The sequence below is a fragment of the Diabrotica virgifera genome, chromosome 3 (assembly GCF_917563875.1).
Source record: "Diabrotica virgifera virgifera chromosome 3, PGI_DIABVI_V3a".
NCBI lineage: Eukaryota > Metazoa > Arthropoda > Insecta > Coleoptera > Chrysomelidae > Diabrotica > Diabrotica virgifera.
In genome coordinates, this window is record NC_065445.1 from 101,959,393 (window position 1) to 101,977,267 (window position 17,875).

General features: G+C 33.3%; 1 protein-coding gene across 3 annotated transcripts in view; it reads right to left on the minus strand.

Annotated features, from left to right (window-relative positions):
• Positions 1–17,875, minus strand: part of LOC126881236 (zinc finger protein 239-like) — a 65,651-nt gene that overhangs the window by 8,384 nt on the left and 39,392 nt on the right. For 2 of the 3 annotated variants that reach the window (XM_050645385.1, XM_050645383.1), the window contains one exon: positions 2,324–4,241. The exons of the other annotated variant lie outside the window; for it this stretch is intronic. In XM_050645385.1, coding sequence (XP_050501342.1) covers positions 3,457–4,241 — 785 coding nt within the window. In that variant the 3' untranslated portion in view covers positions 2,324–3,456. Of the gene's footprint in view, positions 1–2,323; positions 4,242–17,875 lie in introns of those variants that run through there. 3 annotated transcript variants of the gene reach the window in all.

Genomic DNA, 17,875 nt, shown 5'->3' on the forward strand with positions numbered 1-17,875 from the left:
TATAAACATTTAAGATACATCCCGCATGCACGCCAATGGTTAATATAAAATTCTTAATTGAATGTCAAAAAATGCGCAATAATTACCTCTTAAAACTTACCAAATTTCATTTGCATATCTCAACCGGTTTTAGAGCAATAAATAAATCTTCAGTTTGTAAGAAAAAATTCAACATCCCGTATCTTGGAAATGAAGCATTTGTGGACATATGTTTATAAAGCAAACAGTCATCATTTTTTCATGAAGAATTAGCTACTTCTTAAAGTTTGTCGCACTTATTTAGAAAAACCCTGCATTGATGAATAATATGGCCAGTTGTTGAAGTACCTAACTTTTTTATTATCCCACATAAGCGAATGAATCAAAAAGCAAAATGTTAAGAAAGCCTAAAGCTACAGTTTAGTTTTAATTTCAATATTTTAGATACGCTAGAATATTCCACAGGGTGTTCCAAACTTTGAGGAAAAAACACACTATCATTGTTACACCTGGTATACAATGACACTTAAGTACCTGTTTAGCAATAATATTATTACATCGATATTCTTGAAGAATAAAGCTATAATATGCTAAAAAAATCACTAAAATCGGACAACAGATTTAGGAAATACGAGACATAAAAAATGTACCATTTTTAAGGTGGTGCGTTAATTTTGATGCTTAGTGTATTTAGTTAAAATGTTTGCCAACAATTGTTCCGAAATCATTTCTTTGTGGCATTTTTCAATGTGTTTGTGTTTTTTATTTTTGGTATTGTTTTAATAAATTTTTTTATGAAGTAGTATTAAAATTAGTTTAATAGTTAAATAAAATATTAATAAACTGTTCAAAGTATATTTATTTCGTTGAAATCATAATAGAAGTATAACTTCTTACGTGTGTACAAAGTACCTACACACATTCTTTTTTTTTTCACCCGTGTAATACTTATTAAAATAAATATTATAGAAGTTTTCAGGGACTTTCGGCCCTCGGCAATAATGTAGTCTTTCATGCTGCGTTTAAATTTTTCAAAAATGCTTATTAATTTTCTGAGGATTCGAAAAAAATGAAAGCTATTGGCCCGAAATTTTGCGCCTACGCTCTTAAATAAATGTTTAAAAGTGTCTACAATTCATTCCTTCGTGCGTCGCCGCTCCTGCAATACTTAGAGCCGATTTACCGATGGATTCTCATGTAGTTTTGTCTTCTGAATACAAATCTGAAAACGGTATTTCGAATCTCTAACCATCTTCGAGATAACCGACCTCAAAGTCTAAAATGTGACGTCACAATCCTTCTTCAAATATTTATTTTCTGCCGACACACTAAGGCCCGCTACTTTGTCTCGATTAACAGCCGGTTACTTAACCGGGGTTTAATCGGAACCTCTTTAGGGTCTCTTGCGTTGTAATAAACGCAATTACAAGTAATATTATAATTATAAATAAGTATAATAATAACTATAATTGCATTTATTACAACGCAAGAGACCCTAAAGAGGTCCCGATTAAACCCCGGTTAACTAACCGGCTGTTAATCGAGACATAAAGTACCGGGCCTAAACGTCAACTGAAATCGTCGCTATACTTTGTTTTTAAACCAAGAGGAGTAAACTCAAAAGATAGATTCACACCCAAGAAAGTCACTATCAATATCACCAATTACATCTTCTTTTTTTGTTGTACATATCGGCCTTTGACGGTAATCCATAAATATTATATTATAGGTACTAATACGTCGCTAAAAAGTTCTAAAAACAACTGTTTTTTATATAAAACATACTAATAATCTACAAATTAAAGGAATAACGCGGAAAATACAAAAAATCGCTGATATAACTTAATTAACCTTTAAAATGCCAAAATTTTATAAATGTTATTAGTGTCAAAATTTGATATCAGTGGAGTAAACTTGCCTGAGGTTGGACTAATTACAAACAAGCTTTACATCGCATGAAATTTGAATTACTCCTCTTGGTTTAAAATAAGACAATAGTAGGCTAGTTTTAATTTGAATTTGTTAAGCAAAACATAGGTTATTTACATTTGAGTTTGACACTTCGTAAATGTCAAACTAAATTTTAAATTGTGTATTAATAAAATATAAATGACATTTGATATTGAATTTAATTATTATATAAAATAAATAAGATGTTTAAAAAGCCTAAGGATACAACTTGCATGGGTTTAACATGGAACGAGCACACTCTACAATGGTACAATAGGTACAAACGCAGTGGAAGCGTGCTGGGCCCATAACCTGTTATAAATTGAGTTAGGTGAGCTGACTAAATGACCAACAACGATTATAATTCACTCAATTACAGGACAATAGGAAAACATTTTACTTGAACATAACTGACATTATATTTTCTTATTTTTTTGACATTACATTACAACTTCTAGACTGTCGATACTGTCAATACATAGAGTATGTACAACTATAGAATAATATCTACTTTTAATATTGTATATTCTAACAAAAACTAATTTCACACTTGTACGTTTTTCATCCAGCGTGCACTCTTAAATGCTTTTTCAAATAGCCTGTTCGAGAAAACTGCTTAAAACAAATTTCACACTTGTAAGGTTTCTCTCCAGTCAATGTCAAATGTGCTTTCAAAGTATCTGCTCTATTAAACTGTTTACAACAAATTTCATACTTGTAAGGTTTCTCTCCAGTGTGCAATCGCTTATGCTGTTTATTAACTGGGTGAGTAAATTGCTGAAAACAAATTTTACACCTATATGGTTTCTCTCCAGTGTGAAATCGCTTATGGCATTTATTAACTGGGTGAGCAAATTGCTTAAAACAAATTTCATAGTTGTATAGTTTTTCTTGTCAAACTTGTAGTTTTTCTCCAGTGTGAACATGTATGTGTTCAGTTAAATGATCTTTTCGTGCAAACTGTTTAGAACAAATTTCGCACTTGTAAGATGTTTCTCCAGTGTGAACTCTCAAATGCGTTTTCAAATGATTTGCCTGAGTAAACTGCTTAAAACAAATTTTACACTTGTAGGGTTTCTCTCCAGTGTGCACTCTCAAATGTGCTTTCAAATGATTTGCCTGAGCAAATTGCTTAAAACAAATTTCACACTTGTATGGTTTTTTCCAGTGTGAACATGTATGTGTTCAGTTAAATGATCTTTTCGTGCAAACCGTTTAGAACAAATTTAGCACTTATAAGGTTTTTCTCCTGTGTGCACTCTCAAATGTTTTTCAAATTAGTTGCCTGAGTATACTGCTTAAAACAAATTTTACACTTGTGGGGAAAACTACTTGCTATAGTAAACTGCTGAAAACAAATTTTACATTTGTAGGGTTTCTCTCCAGTGTGCACTCTCAAATGTGCTTTCAAATGATTTGCCTGAGCAAATTGCTTAAAACAAATTTCACACTTGTATGGTTTTTTCCAGTGTGTACATGCCTGTGTTCAGTTAAATGATCTTTTCGTGCAAACCGTTTAGAACAAATTTAGCACTTATAAGGTTTTTCTCCTGTGTGCACTCTCAAATTTTTTTTCAAATTAGTTGCCTGAGTATACTGCTTAAAACAAATTTTACACTTGTAGGGTTTCTCTCCAGTGTGCACTCTCAAATGTGTTTTCAAAGGATTTGCCTGAGTAAATTGCTGAAAACAAATTTCACACTTGTAAGGTTTCTCTTCAGTGTGAAGTCTCAAATGTACCTTTAAACTACTTGCTTTAGTAAACTGCTGAAAACAAATTTTACATTTGTAGGGTTTCTCTCCAGTGTGCACTCTCAAATGTGTTTTCAAATGATTTGCCTGAGCAAATTGCTTAAAACAAATTTCACACTTGTATGGTTTTTTTCCAGTGTGAACATGTCTGTGTTCAGTTAAATGATCTTTTCGTGCAAACCGTTTAGAACAAATTTCGCACTTATAAGGTTTTTCTCCTGTGTGCACTCTCAAATGTTTTGTCAAATTAGTTGCCTGAGTATACTGCTTAAAACAAATTTTACACTTGTAGGGTTTCTCTCCAGTGTGCACTCTCAAATGTGTTTTCAAATTATCTTCTCTATTAAACTGTTTACAACACATTTCACACTTGTACGGTGTTTCTCCAGTGTGCACTCTCGAATGTTTTTTTAAACTACTTTCTGCAATAAACTGTTTAAAACAAATTTCACACTTTATTTCCTTTTCCACGTCAAGTTGACTTGCACGTCGCTCTTTATTACTTGTATGTACAGATATTGTTTCCATAAATTGCAATGAGTTCTCCTCTTGAATACATTCTAAAATAAAAACAAGAGAATTTAGAAATGCAATTGGTAAACAAGAGAATGTAAATGTTATCGCAATACAATAGATACAGTTGAAACCGCGAGTCTTTACCCGTGCGTCATCATTTAAAGCATACGAAATAAGTCGGAAATCTATTTCACGCAACAACTGACAGAAAGTGGCTACTGTTCCGATTAGGGGTTTTATTATAAAATTTGACGTTATCAAATATATAGAATGTCAAATGTAAGTTTTGCTTCAAAATTTTTGTGCAGAATTACAGCTACATTTGAAGTAGCTTAATAAATTCTTTTATTATTATTGATTAATAAATAAATAAACAATTTATAAAATAATTCAATACCATATTATATTTTTGTTATTTTATTCACTTTGACGGAAATCTAAACACAATCATTTCTTTACTGTGTGAATGACGTTAGCTTTGTATCTTTTAAATATTAATTGCCAAAATATAATTATTTACCTTAAAATTTCAGAGCCCAATATAAAATTAGTTGTGAAAACAACTGTTGGTGTAATATAAAGAAACTTCAAAACGCAAAAATTCGACAAAAACCGCAAAAAATTCAACTGACTGACAGCCACAAATGTAAACAAAGCAGAAACGTCAAACAAATTGTGCTTAAAATATGAAAACATACCGAATCGTCTTTTTTTGTACCTATCTCTTTTCAATGCACTTAGTCTAGATGGGTCATAAAAATAACATGGGTTTTTAATTAATAACAAACGGCAGCTGGTTTGTCATGAGTTTCATGCGTGGAAGAGAATGATGCTAGATAAAAAGTATGTGTTTTATTTCTCCAGGTATTAATGACGCACGGGTAAAGACTCGCGGACTCAACGTATTTACAGTTTCTGACCTTGTATAAATAATGCAAGTCTCATAAAAGCGAAAAAAGTGAATATACAGTTCATTTTTCAATTGAATTAGTAGTATTGCTTACGCTGTTCGTAATGTAGTTCGAAATTTGACTTGGGCTAATTAGTCCATGTGGTGAGACCGCTCCCGTCTGGAAAAATTTCTGATTCGGTTTCTTTGTGGATTCCTACTCAAAAATCCAAATCTGCACCTCCACGTGGTAGAAGGTGGGCAACATTAACTTTTGATGGCTGACGCAGTTAGGGACCGAGTGATTGCCGGAATAAGCAATCCCCGTTTACTGGCCAACAGCTTCGGGTGGAGGAGCGAGTAAACGGTAGGGCACCCCTTTGTCCTGGAGCTGGGAAACTAGCTTCAAAGGCGGAAGAACCGCGGAAGCGGTCAACGGCATAGAGATGAGGAAGAAAGATTGGGACAAGACACCTCATTAAAGATCCGGATTGGATAAGTCCTAGTAGAATCAAATGGCTATGCTTGCAGCGAAATTCAATTCCGGAGTAAGCTCCTCAATCGGATCTCCGGGAGGAGCAGTTACAAGTATAACAAATAGATTAAAATGCAAAGAAAACATGAGAATAGGCACATGGAACGTGAAAACCATGGCACAGGAAGGTAAAATCCAGAATGCAATCCAAGAAATGCGACACATTAAATTAAATATTCTAGGAATAAGCGAGATGCGTTGGCCAGGCTCAGGAACCGCAAATATCGGAGAACACCGCGTGTACTACTCTGGAACAGATAACGGCAAACATGAATTAGGTGTCGGTATTATATTGACAAAAGAAGTTGCAAAATCTGTTGACAACTTCATCCCAGTCCCAGCAAGAGTTATGCTCATACAACTGAAAGCAAGACCAATCGACATCAATATAATTCAAGTGTATGCACCTACAATAGAAGGAACAGAAGAAGAGGTAGAAGAACTATACCGTAGCATTGATGAAGTCGTGAAAAGGTTGAAAAAGCAAGACCTAACAATTGTCATGGGTGACTTCAATGCCAAAGTTGGGGCTAGCAAAACATCATCTGCAGTTGGACCATTTGGACTAGGAAACCGGAACGATCGGGGAGATACATTGGAAATTTTTGCGGAAGCAAATCAATTAGTAATAACGAACACCTGGTTTAAGTTACACCCAAGGAAACTGTACACCTGGAAATCTCCACAGGATTCTGTGGGAAGGATTGTGAGAAATCAGATTGATTACATACTACTAAATAAGAGGTATAGGAACAGCTGTACATATGTCAAAACATATCCGGGGGCAGACATAAATTCTGATCATGTACCAGTTGTAGGTAATTTCAAAGTTAGAATGAAGAGGGTTACAAGTAAGTCGATGAAGAGGTATGATATTAGAAAACTGAAAGATCCCAATGTTCCACTGAGGGTGAGTGAAAACCTCAATACAAAGATGCTAAAATGCAAAAATGAAGGAACTATAGATGAAAGTCTAACAATCATACAAGAAACAGTGAGAGAAATAAAAGAACAACACCTGAAGAAAGATAGAGAGAAACGGAAATCATGGATGACCGATGAAATACTCGAGCTTATGGATCAGAGAAAAAAGAACAAAGAAAATCTCAAGGAATATAAAAGAATACATACCATCGTCAGAAGATAAGAGAAGCAAAAAAAAAACAAAAAACAGAACAATGTCAATGTATCAAAGTCGATATGACAATTTCAATGTCCATTTAAAGGTGAAGGAAATAGCTGGAAAGTTCCGAAAGCGCAGCAGCGGAAAAATAACAGATGATGAAGGCAATCTTGCCATAACCAAAGAAGATAAAAAAAAGTATGGGAAGAATACTTGGGGAAACTTTTCCACGACCTTAGAACAGGAAAAGAACCCACCATTGAAGATAATTCAGGTCCCGAAATTCTACCAGAAGAAGTAACCACAGCCATCAGACAAATGAAGGATGGAAAGGCACCGGGACTTGATGAAATACCTGCAGAACTGCTAAAGTTATTAGATGGAGCACAAATAAAAATAATAGCTGAAATATTTAGTGACATACAAGGCAGGAAAAATACCAGCAGAGTGGCTCAAATCTGAGTTTGTACCGTTGCCCAAAAAACCAGGAGCAAAAGTTTGTGAATACTATAGGACCATAAGCCTAATGAGCCATCTTCTCAAGCTGTTTTTAAAAGTCATCCATAATAGAATTTACCGAAAATGCGAAGAACAAATTGCGCCCAATCAGTTTGGATTTGTGAACGCCGTTGGTACGAGGGAGGCTTTATTTAGCGTGCAGGTGTTGTTTCAGAAATGTAGAGATGTCAGCTGTGATGTTTTTGCATGCCTGATTGACTACAAAAAGGCTTTCGATAGAGTCCGACATGAACAAATGATGGAAGTGCTGAAGAGGACAGGGATTGACGGAAGAGACCTAAAAATAATAGCTAACCTGTATTGGAATCAATCAGCAGTGCTCCGAATAGATGGAGAATATACAGATCAGGTCAAAATCTTAAGGGGAGTGAGACAGGGATGCATAATTTCACCGCTGATATTCAATCTGTACTCAGAGCACATTTTTGAAGAGGCTCTAAAAGATATTGATGAAGGCATCTCAATAAATGGAGTCAAGCTCAGTAACCTGCGATATGCAGATGATACAATAGTGTTTTCCAATACCATAGAAGGGCTGCAAAACTTAATGGATAAAATAACTGAAACCAATAGAACATCTGGACTAGACATAAACACCAGCAAAACCAAGCTAATGATCATCAGCAATCAAAACATAACTGGAGTAAATCTGTATGTGAACCAAATGAGAATTGAACGTGTCTCACCATACAACTATTTGGGAACTATAATCAATGAGTCGTGGGACAATACTCAAGAGATTAAATGTCGCATCGGAACGGCAAAGAGTGCATTCTTGACTATGAGTTGACTATGAGCTCTGTGTTCAAGAGCCATGACATCACTTTAAAAACAAAAATAAGGCTCCTTAAATGTTACGTGTACTCAGTGCTTCTATACGGAGTACAAACGTGGACATTGAAGGCGGAAACTCTATCGAAACTTCAGGCTTTTGAGCTATGGTTGTACAGAAGGATCCTGAAGATACCATGGACAGACAAAGTCACCAATGAAGAAGTACTACGGAGGATGAACACAACCGCAGATTTAGTCAACATCGTGAAGGGCCGTAAGCTGCAGTACTTGGGGCATATAATGAGAAATCAAGGCAGATACAGATCAAGGCAGATCAATGAGAAATCAAGGGCTTCAGTGCATTTTACAAGGTAAAATTGAAGGAAAAAGGGCTCCAGGACGAAGAAGAATATCCTGGCTTGCTAACCTGAGAGCATGGTATAGAAAGACCTCAACACAACTATTCCGTATAGCAACTAACAGAGTCATCATAGCCAGAATTATCGCCAACGTTCGGAGCGGACAGGCACCCTAAGAAGAAGATTCAAAAATGTCCCCTTTAAACAAATATGACGGGTGCCGGGCGGAATTTTTGGGCAGAAATTGTTTAAACAATTTTTTTAAACAAATACAAAAGATCACGTTCCTTTCCTCCATAACATATATTTTTAAGTTTCGTGGGTCATTTTTAACAAGAAAGGTATCTTGTAAATTTTCTCAAAAATTGAGTTTTCGAGGTATAAGCGATTTAAAATCTGAAAAATGCGAAAATGCGCATTTTCGAGGCTTAAAAACTCATATTTAAATTAGTATTTTTGAAATTGCCATATACTTAAATTGAAGTTTAAACATTCAGCTTCAAGATTCTGAAGAGTGATCGCGTCTAACCTTAATTTAAATCGTTGTTTTTTAGTTGTTAAATTATGATGTCTATCCGATTTTTTGCCGGTGCGGCGCGCACTATTCCAAAAATCTCCTATATTCTTCCGAAAAATATTTTTTAAAGATTTTTTGGGACATTCTAAATAAAAAAAGTTTCTTGACATTTTTCTCAAAAGTTAATAGTTTAAAAGTTATAAGCGATTTAAAAACCGAAAATACGTTTTTTTGTCATTTTTCGGATTTTAAATCGCTTATAACTTTAAAACAATTAACTTTTGAGAAAAATGTCAAGAAACTTATTTTATTTCTTCTTCTTCTTCAAGTGCCATCTTCGTTCCGAAGGTTGGCGATCATCAGGGCTATACGTATTTTCGAAACTGTACTTTCGAAACGTATTTTCGAAATTTTATTTAGAATATCCCAAAGAATCTAGAAAACATATTTTTCGGAGGAAAATAGGAGATTTTTGAAATAGAGCTCGCCGCACCGTCAAGAAAATCGGATAAATATGCATATTTAACAATTAAAAAACAACGGTATAAATTAAAGTTAGACGCGATCACTCTTCAGAATCTTAAAGCTGAATGTTTAACGTTCAAATTAAGTACCTGGCAACCTCAAAAATACTAATTTAAATATGAGTTTTTAAGCCTCAAAAATGCGAATTTTCGCATTTTTCAGATTTTAAATTGCTTATAACTCGAAAACTATCAATTTTTGAGAAAAATTACAAGATACCTATCTTGTTTAGAATGACCCAAAAAACCTAAAAATATATATTTCAGAGCAAAAAACGTGATCTTTTGTATTTGTTTAAACAATTACTGCCCAAAAATTCCGCCGGCACCCTTCAGATTTGTTTAAAGGGGACATTTTTAAATAGGAATCCACAAAGAAACCGAATCAGAAATTTTTTCAGACGGGAGTGGTCTCACCACATGGACTAAATTGTACGTGTGTCTTATAATAAAAGTAAAAAAGTACAATATGCCTTTTTAGTGAAAAGCCAAAATAAAATTTCAGTTAGGTAAGCTAATGTAGCAGGAGCCCCAACACCAGAGTAGGTAATAATAGAGGATAATGAATACATGTATTCAAGTATGGGCAGATTACTAGAAACATCTTAATTAAATTTTCCAAAAATTAAACACTTTAATAATATGAGGAGTTTTTCCCGAAAAGTGTTTCATTTTTTGGAGATTTTACGTTGAAATATTGGATTTGGAATTTGACGAATAAGAGCCTATTTTTCATTTTCTACAACTCAGCTTCTTCTTTGTCTACAGACTTGATATACATACACACTATTTTTGTCACTTTTTTATAAGCTATATTTTTACTAAGAAATGTTTTTTTTGATAAAATACTTCCTTTTTGAGTTATTTGCGAGAAACTGTCTAAAAACGTGGTTTTTTACTAAAAAATGAATAATATTCACTTGCACATAACTCGAAAGGTATTAACTTAGTGAAAAAACGCTATAGAATAAAAATTACTTAGAATTAGTCAGTTTGTCCACATCCGAAATTTTTTGAACATATATTTTTCACCCCCGAGAAGGGATGAAACTCACTCCCAGGGTAAAAGCACACATCCAGGGCCGGTTCTAGGGTTTTGAGCGCCCCGGGCAAAACATAATTTGGCGCCCTTTCATACGAAATATTATACTGCAAATTTCATACTGCAAATATAAAAAAAGTAAAAAAAGGCAAAAAATCAAAATTTCATTATAAAGAACTATGTAACAATATACAGTGCTAGTCAAAAGTCCGTACCCCCCCTCGTAACTTTTGAACGGTTATACTTATAATAGTGAAATTTGGAGGAAGGAAATGAACTGACGTATGCTTCTTAACTAGTCATGACAGGTGACGTAAAAGTGACAGATGACTTTACAGCGCCACTGTGACAGATAATTTTAAATGGTACCCTATGGTAAGCGATACCTCGTTTGATAGGTATTGAAAATACCCATTCAGCTATACTAATTTTGTTTGAGTTTAAACTCATTTGTATGAATAAATGAAATAATATAAAATTGTAGTTTCGCATTTAATTAATAAAAATTCAAACCTCCGCCTATGGTTACTTGTCAAAAAGGTTGACGTTGACGTAAAAACTACTAGAGAGCTGAAAAATGTCAACTTTTTTGACAAAATAACCATGGGCGGACATTTGAATTTTTAATAATTAAATGCGAAACTACAAAGTTATATTTATTTCATTTATTCACCAAAATCAAAATCAAATTAAACCCAAAAAAATTAGTATGACTGAATAGGTATTATCAATACCTTTCAAATGAGGTGTCACTTGCCATAAGGTCCTATTTAAAATGGTCTGTCACAGTGGCGCTGTAAAGTCATCTGTCACTATTACGTCACCTGTCATGACTAGTTAAGAAGCGTACGTCCGTTTATTTCCTCCCTCCAAATTTCACTATTATAAGTATAACCGTTCAAAAGATACGAGGGGGGTACGGACTTTTGACTAGCACTGTATAATCAAAAAATAGTACAAATAGTCAGATTATTTATAGCTGATGCAACATATGGCGTAGCATAACGAGCGCATTTGAAATTCAAGCAGCGAAGGAGCGAGATAAAAGATGCGCATTGCCAATAAGCAGAAAAAATGTATAACGTTGTACTTTTACAATACCAAAAAAAGATGTTGATTGTGACTGCAAGCGCACAATTTACATTCCCAATGACTAAATTGAGGGAGTGGGATCCATATAGCATAAAAAATAAGGAGGATATTCTTTGCAAACACGAACTTGTACACCTTTATTTCTTCACTTCATGTTAGAGCCGTTGCCATATCCTTGGCCTCTACAAGCATCTAAATTCAACTGAAAATCATTCATTGTTTTATTATATAATGGGTAGGCCTATGCCTTGATACCTAGTAGAACTAAGGTTATGGGAAACAATGAAAGATCTCGAACTTAAAAGAAGAAGTACACGAAGAACAAAGTAGCTATCAAAACGGGCAATAGAATATGAAGTCCATTTAAGACAAAAAATGGACTGCTACAGGGCTATTCCATATCCCCTATCCTATTTTAAATATTTCTGGAAAAAAACCTGAAACCATGGAGAAGAAAGTGCGAAGGAAGGGGTATACCAGTAACAAAAGAATAGGCTGGAAATAGACGAAGGTAAACAAATCAAAGGAACAGACAAGAACAAGTATTTAGGTTTCATAATATCAAACAAAGGAACAACTGAAGAAGATAATATAAAACAGACTAGGACAAATAAGACACTGCATATGAAAATTTTGAAAATTAATCCAGTATTGTTGGACAAGAACATCAGTATAAAAATAAAAAGTAGAATTTATCACACCATGACAAGAAGTATCCTGACTTATGGGTGTGAAAATTGTATAACAAATAAGAAAACCAAAAACAAAATAAGAGCAACAGAGATGGAATTCCTAAGGAAAAGCTGCGAGTAACAGCTAAAGCTAAGAGCAACAAAAAGAGAGAATAAAAATAACAAAGAGATTAAGAAAAGAATGGAAATGAACTCAGATATAATAGACTACATAGAACAGAAGGAATTAACCTGGTACGGACAGGAAGAAAAGCAGACAAAAAACGTTGGATCAACAGAATAACAGAGTGGAGCCCGATAGGAAGAAGAAAGAAAGGCAGATCCGAAGATCTTTCAGAGCTGAAGTGGACGAAGCAATGGAAAGAAGAAATCTGCAGGAAGGAGCCTGGAAAAACAGAAAGAACTGAAGAGAACGGTTGAGTGAAGGAATACACTGAAAACTGTGGAAATTAGAAAGGATACAGGGTGTTTCTAAATAATTGCGACGAACTTTGAGGGATACTACGTGAAAAAATAGTGACAGTTTGTTCTATAAACGTATGTCCGCAAATGTTTTGTTTCCGAGAAACGAGGTGTTGTATTTTTTCTAACAAACTGACGATTTAATGTTGTTTCAAATAAAAAATCATTTTGGAATTCCTCGTTCAATTTTTGACAAAAAATTTACCTTTTTTTCATACGACGCGCCGTTTTTTATGCAAAAAATAAAACATCTTAACGCTTACAAAGTATTTGAAATAGGTTTCTATACATGCATATACATTCCTAATTCACACATATCCAGAATGAATTTTTTTTTAAATGAAGATATTAATCACTTTACAATGAAAGAATGGGTACTAAGACCGATGAGAATAATAATTTTAAAAAATCCCTTCAAATGTTCAAAATTCTCTTCGTTTACCTCATGACCTCATGTGCAATAATTTAATATTATGATTTCCTACCATAAATTTAATTATGTATTTATTTTTTTTATTACGTGGATAGCTACTTACCGAAATTTATGTAACGGAACAATAATAAAAATTTATTAATTCCACAACCAATATTTTACAAAACATTTTTTATTCCACTTTAAAGCACACGCGCCAGTGTTAATGCAAATTTACAGGTAGACAAAATTATTTAACCAAAGAGTTTTATGACATAAGCACCAGTAGGTATATAGTATCACTGCACTGACTATTCATAATTTTGTTGAATATTTCATTCATAGGAGATTCTGACCAATAGAAAGCTACGGAAATCTGAATTAAATTTATAATTTTTGATAATCTCCCGTCGTTAAGTATATTACGACAGATGCCCTTCGTTGCTACGAAAAAATACATTCAGTGACATTAATGATAATTAATGTTTTAAAAATTATAAAAGTGATGACTTTCAATCGTCAAATATTTATAAAAACTGTGTGTTTAATGGTACTTACATAAATAAATTACAATAAAATTTTGGTTTTGAACAGTTTTATTCATGAAATAATCGCAACAAATTGCACTCGACCTCTGAAATTAATATAGAATTTTTGCTCTCGTGACACTTTGACATAATTTCACTCGCCTTCGGCTCGTGAAATTAAAACTGTCAAAGTGTCACTCGGGAAAAATTCAATAATTTCAGAGCTCTTGTGCAATTACTACTGATTATTTCATTCATAGGAGATTCTGACCAATAGAAAGCTAGAGACATGCAAATTAAGGTGATAATTTTTGATAATCTCCCGTCGTTAAGCATATTACGTCAGATGCCCTTCGTTGCTACGAAAAAATACATTCAGTGACATTAATGACAAATGTTTTAAAAATTATAAAAGTGATGACTTTCAACCGTCAAATACATATTGATAACAACTGTGTGTTTAATTTCACTAATTGGTACTTACATATATAAATTACAATAGAATTTTGGTTTTGAACAGTTTTATTCATGAAATAATCGCAACAAATTGCACTCGAACTCTAAAATTAATATAGAATTTTTGCCCTCGTGACACTTTGACATAAATTCACTCGCCTTCGGCTCGTGAAATTAAAACTGCCAAAGTGACACTCGGGAAAAATTCAATAATTTTAGAGCTCTTGTGCAATTACTACTGATAATTTAAAATTTGATCTTCCTCCATTTTTAAAGTAGATTGCTGACATACGTGATACCTGCGTGACAAATGACCCAAAAAAATGAACAACCTTTTTAGATCGTAAAAAGAATTTGTCTGCATTAATTTTGTATGAGTGATAAAAACCACAACATTTCTTAGGTTGCATTATGGTTATTAGTGAGGTTTGGTTTTAGTTTATTAATCTTTTTTTGAGTTATGAATTCTGACTACACATAAAAATATTTTTCTTATAAATAATATTAGAAATATTCAAACAATGTCATAGGAAAAATTTTCAAAGTTAATATGTAAAATCAAAAAAAAAATATGAAATGAAAAAAAAAATATATTTTATATCGGCGTCCTTCAAAATTTGGCGCCCCGGGCGGTCGCCCGCCCCTTTATCCGGCGCTGCACATATCGGCACAAATCACTTTTTTCTTTGACATGTTAGCTACGTGTATGCCAAATTTCATGTCAATCCAAGCGGTTCTTTAAAATTTGGAGCAAAAACCGTGAGTGGACTAAATGTTTTCAAATTATTTGCCTGAGTAAATTGCTTAAGGGAATAGGCGCAAAATTTCAGCTCCCATGCCTGAGAATCCTAATAAGTATTTTTGAAAAATATAAACGCAGAATGAAAGATTACGTTATTACCCAGGATAGAAAGTCCCTCAAAACTTCCATAATATTTATTTTCATAAGTGACAGGGGTGAAGAAAAAGAGAAAATTTAGTGTGATTTTTAATTTTAAATATCTCATTCAAAAGAAACTTTTTGTTTATTCTAAGGAACTTTCTACCCTCGGTAATAATATAGTCCTTCATACAGCGATTAAATTTTTCAAAAATATTTATTAGATTTTTCAGGATTCGAAAAAAATGAACACCATGTTCGTGGTGATATTTTCCAAATCGAACATTCGCTATCTTTCTCATACAATGCACTCAGTCGAGCATAAAGGTGACAAGACAGCAAGGTCCCTATACCATAGGTTGTATGGTAACTTTGACATTGACAAATGAAATATTGTCATCGTGACGTCACCCAGACGATCAATTTTACGAATTGTTTGTAAACATAATAGGATACGTGGTTTGGAGGCTATATTTTGTTATTAAATATCGTTAGTGTTTTAATTTGTGTTTATATCTTGAGATATAATGTATCTATAGATATCATTAAGTGTTTTTAGTATAATAACTTAAACCCAAAACTCTTTTACAAGTGTTAAGATACATTTTAATGTGGTTGTATTAAGTACCTACTTACTTACTGGATTTTCTTTCTGCTATATTGTATAGTAAAGGACATTCTTGTATAGACATTACAGTTCTGTAATGTCTCTTGCAGTTCTTCACATCAAGTTTACATCATCTATGTAGGTTACAATCTGCTTAGACTTATTGAACAATATATCTAATTAAAGGCCCCGTCTCACCATCAAATAATTGACAGTTATTTGATCAAACTTGACAGTCAAACTTGACTAGTGACACAAACTATACATACTAACTGTCACTTTGTGTCACTAACTGTCAAGTTTGATCAAATAACTGTCAATTATTTGATGGTGAGACGGGGCCTTGAGTCTATAGATAATAGATTTATTATATGTAATTGTTTCATATAAAATTATAAACAATATTGCAGCCATCTGAAGATCGTTTGAATAAGCAATTATAAACTAAATGAATATATAAAATGGGGAAAATTCCCTTTATTGCACTGAAATTGTATTTTTTTATAATTTACTGTTAATGTAAAACTTCACAGGTACCTATTGAATGGAATCATAATGTTTTAATAGTTTTAGATATTATAATCCAGTACCTAACGTAATCAGATGCTCTTATGTTAAACTTAAGGGAAAAACTACTAATTTTGATACATAAATCTTTAGTTGAATCTCTTTTTCACCATGGTTTACATGTTAGGAGTAATTTATAATAATGTACTACATGCATTATCCCCAATTCAAAATTATTATATACCTACTCAAAATCATTTAAAAAAGTAAATTGTATTCAACCCATTATTAATATACCTAGGATATTTGAATGATTTAGTCCCATATATACACAAGAAAGAATCTCCTTCTGCTTTAATTAAGTAGTAATGCTATTCTACTGCATATATTTAATTACAATTATATTCTATGATTTTTGTAACTCTACAGGTATCTACCACATTTTTTAAAGAATATATGAAATAAATAGTCATTAAAAATCCAAACGTATTTTTTTTTAAATATACACATTTTCAATACATTCCTACTTTCCGAGTTGATTTCAATGAGTGAAGTGAATGAATTTGAATGCAGCATTCTGGGTGACGTCACTCCCGCCATTAGATTCTCGACGTTGATTGGTGAGAAGTTACCATGCAACCTGTCTATTTATGAACCTTGACAAGACAGTGACAAATAAGGCTACTAAATATTTGACACGACTGCGGCTTCAGGAATATTTTGAGTTGTTTATTACATAATATTGATAGCGTATTTGATAACTAATTGATTTAAGACAGCGTTTCCCAACCGGTGGGTCGCGAGCGGACTTCAGGGGCCCGGATTACGTACACTCGATACGCATCGTATCCGCCATGTTTTACCGTAGCGCCTTATGGGAAAACATGGCGGATACGGTTCGTATCGAGTGTTCGTAATCCGGGCCCAGGTGGGTCTCGGCATGGCTCTTACAGTAGCTGAATACCGTAAATATATAATATCATAGGTGAGGGATGGGTCGCGAATATGAAAAAACATCCGAAGGTGGGTTGTCACACATAAAAGGTTGGGAACCATTGATTTAAGACATGAAATTAATAAAAAGTTATTTATTGTTGTCTATTATTTATGGAAGATCCAAGCAGAGAATATATATATTCTGTGATCCAAGTATTTTGTTGTTAATTCTCAAAATTTATCTAAGCGTTCCATAGTAACAATATATTAAAAAAATTTTTCTTTTCACGAGTATTAGTTTTTATTGTAAAGTATGTATATAAATTATTGTAACCGCTGAATACATGGTTAGTGAGAAAATAATCATATAGTAAAACCTCGATATAACGAATTAATTGGGGGACAGGGTGTCCGTTAAAACCGAAAGTCCGTTGTACAAAAATAGGTTTAAAATAAATAAAAAAACTCTGGGTATATGTACACTGTATTTTGATATAAAAAATACAAAACAAACAAATATTTCTATTAAATTGATATCTGACATTCATAGTGAAGTGACGTTGCTCTTTGATATCGACGCGCTTGTTTTCGGTAATCCTGCATTGAAAGAGGAATCAAGGTTTGTTTGTAGTTTGTTGTTTTTTATAATCAACTCTCTAAAATTACGAAAATACGTATAATACATCTGATAACGTCAGTTTTGGCAGTGTTGTTTTGCCTTCTTGGCTATCTTCACTTCCATCCTTATTTTTTAGGTTCATAACTTGTTTTATGTGGTAATCTTCTTAAGACCGTCGGGAAAGGTGTCCCAGGTGTGTCGGATTC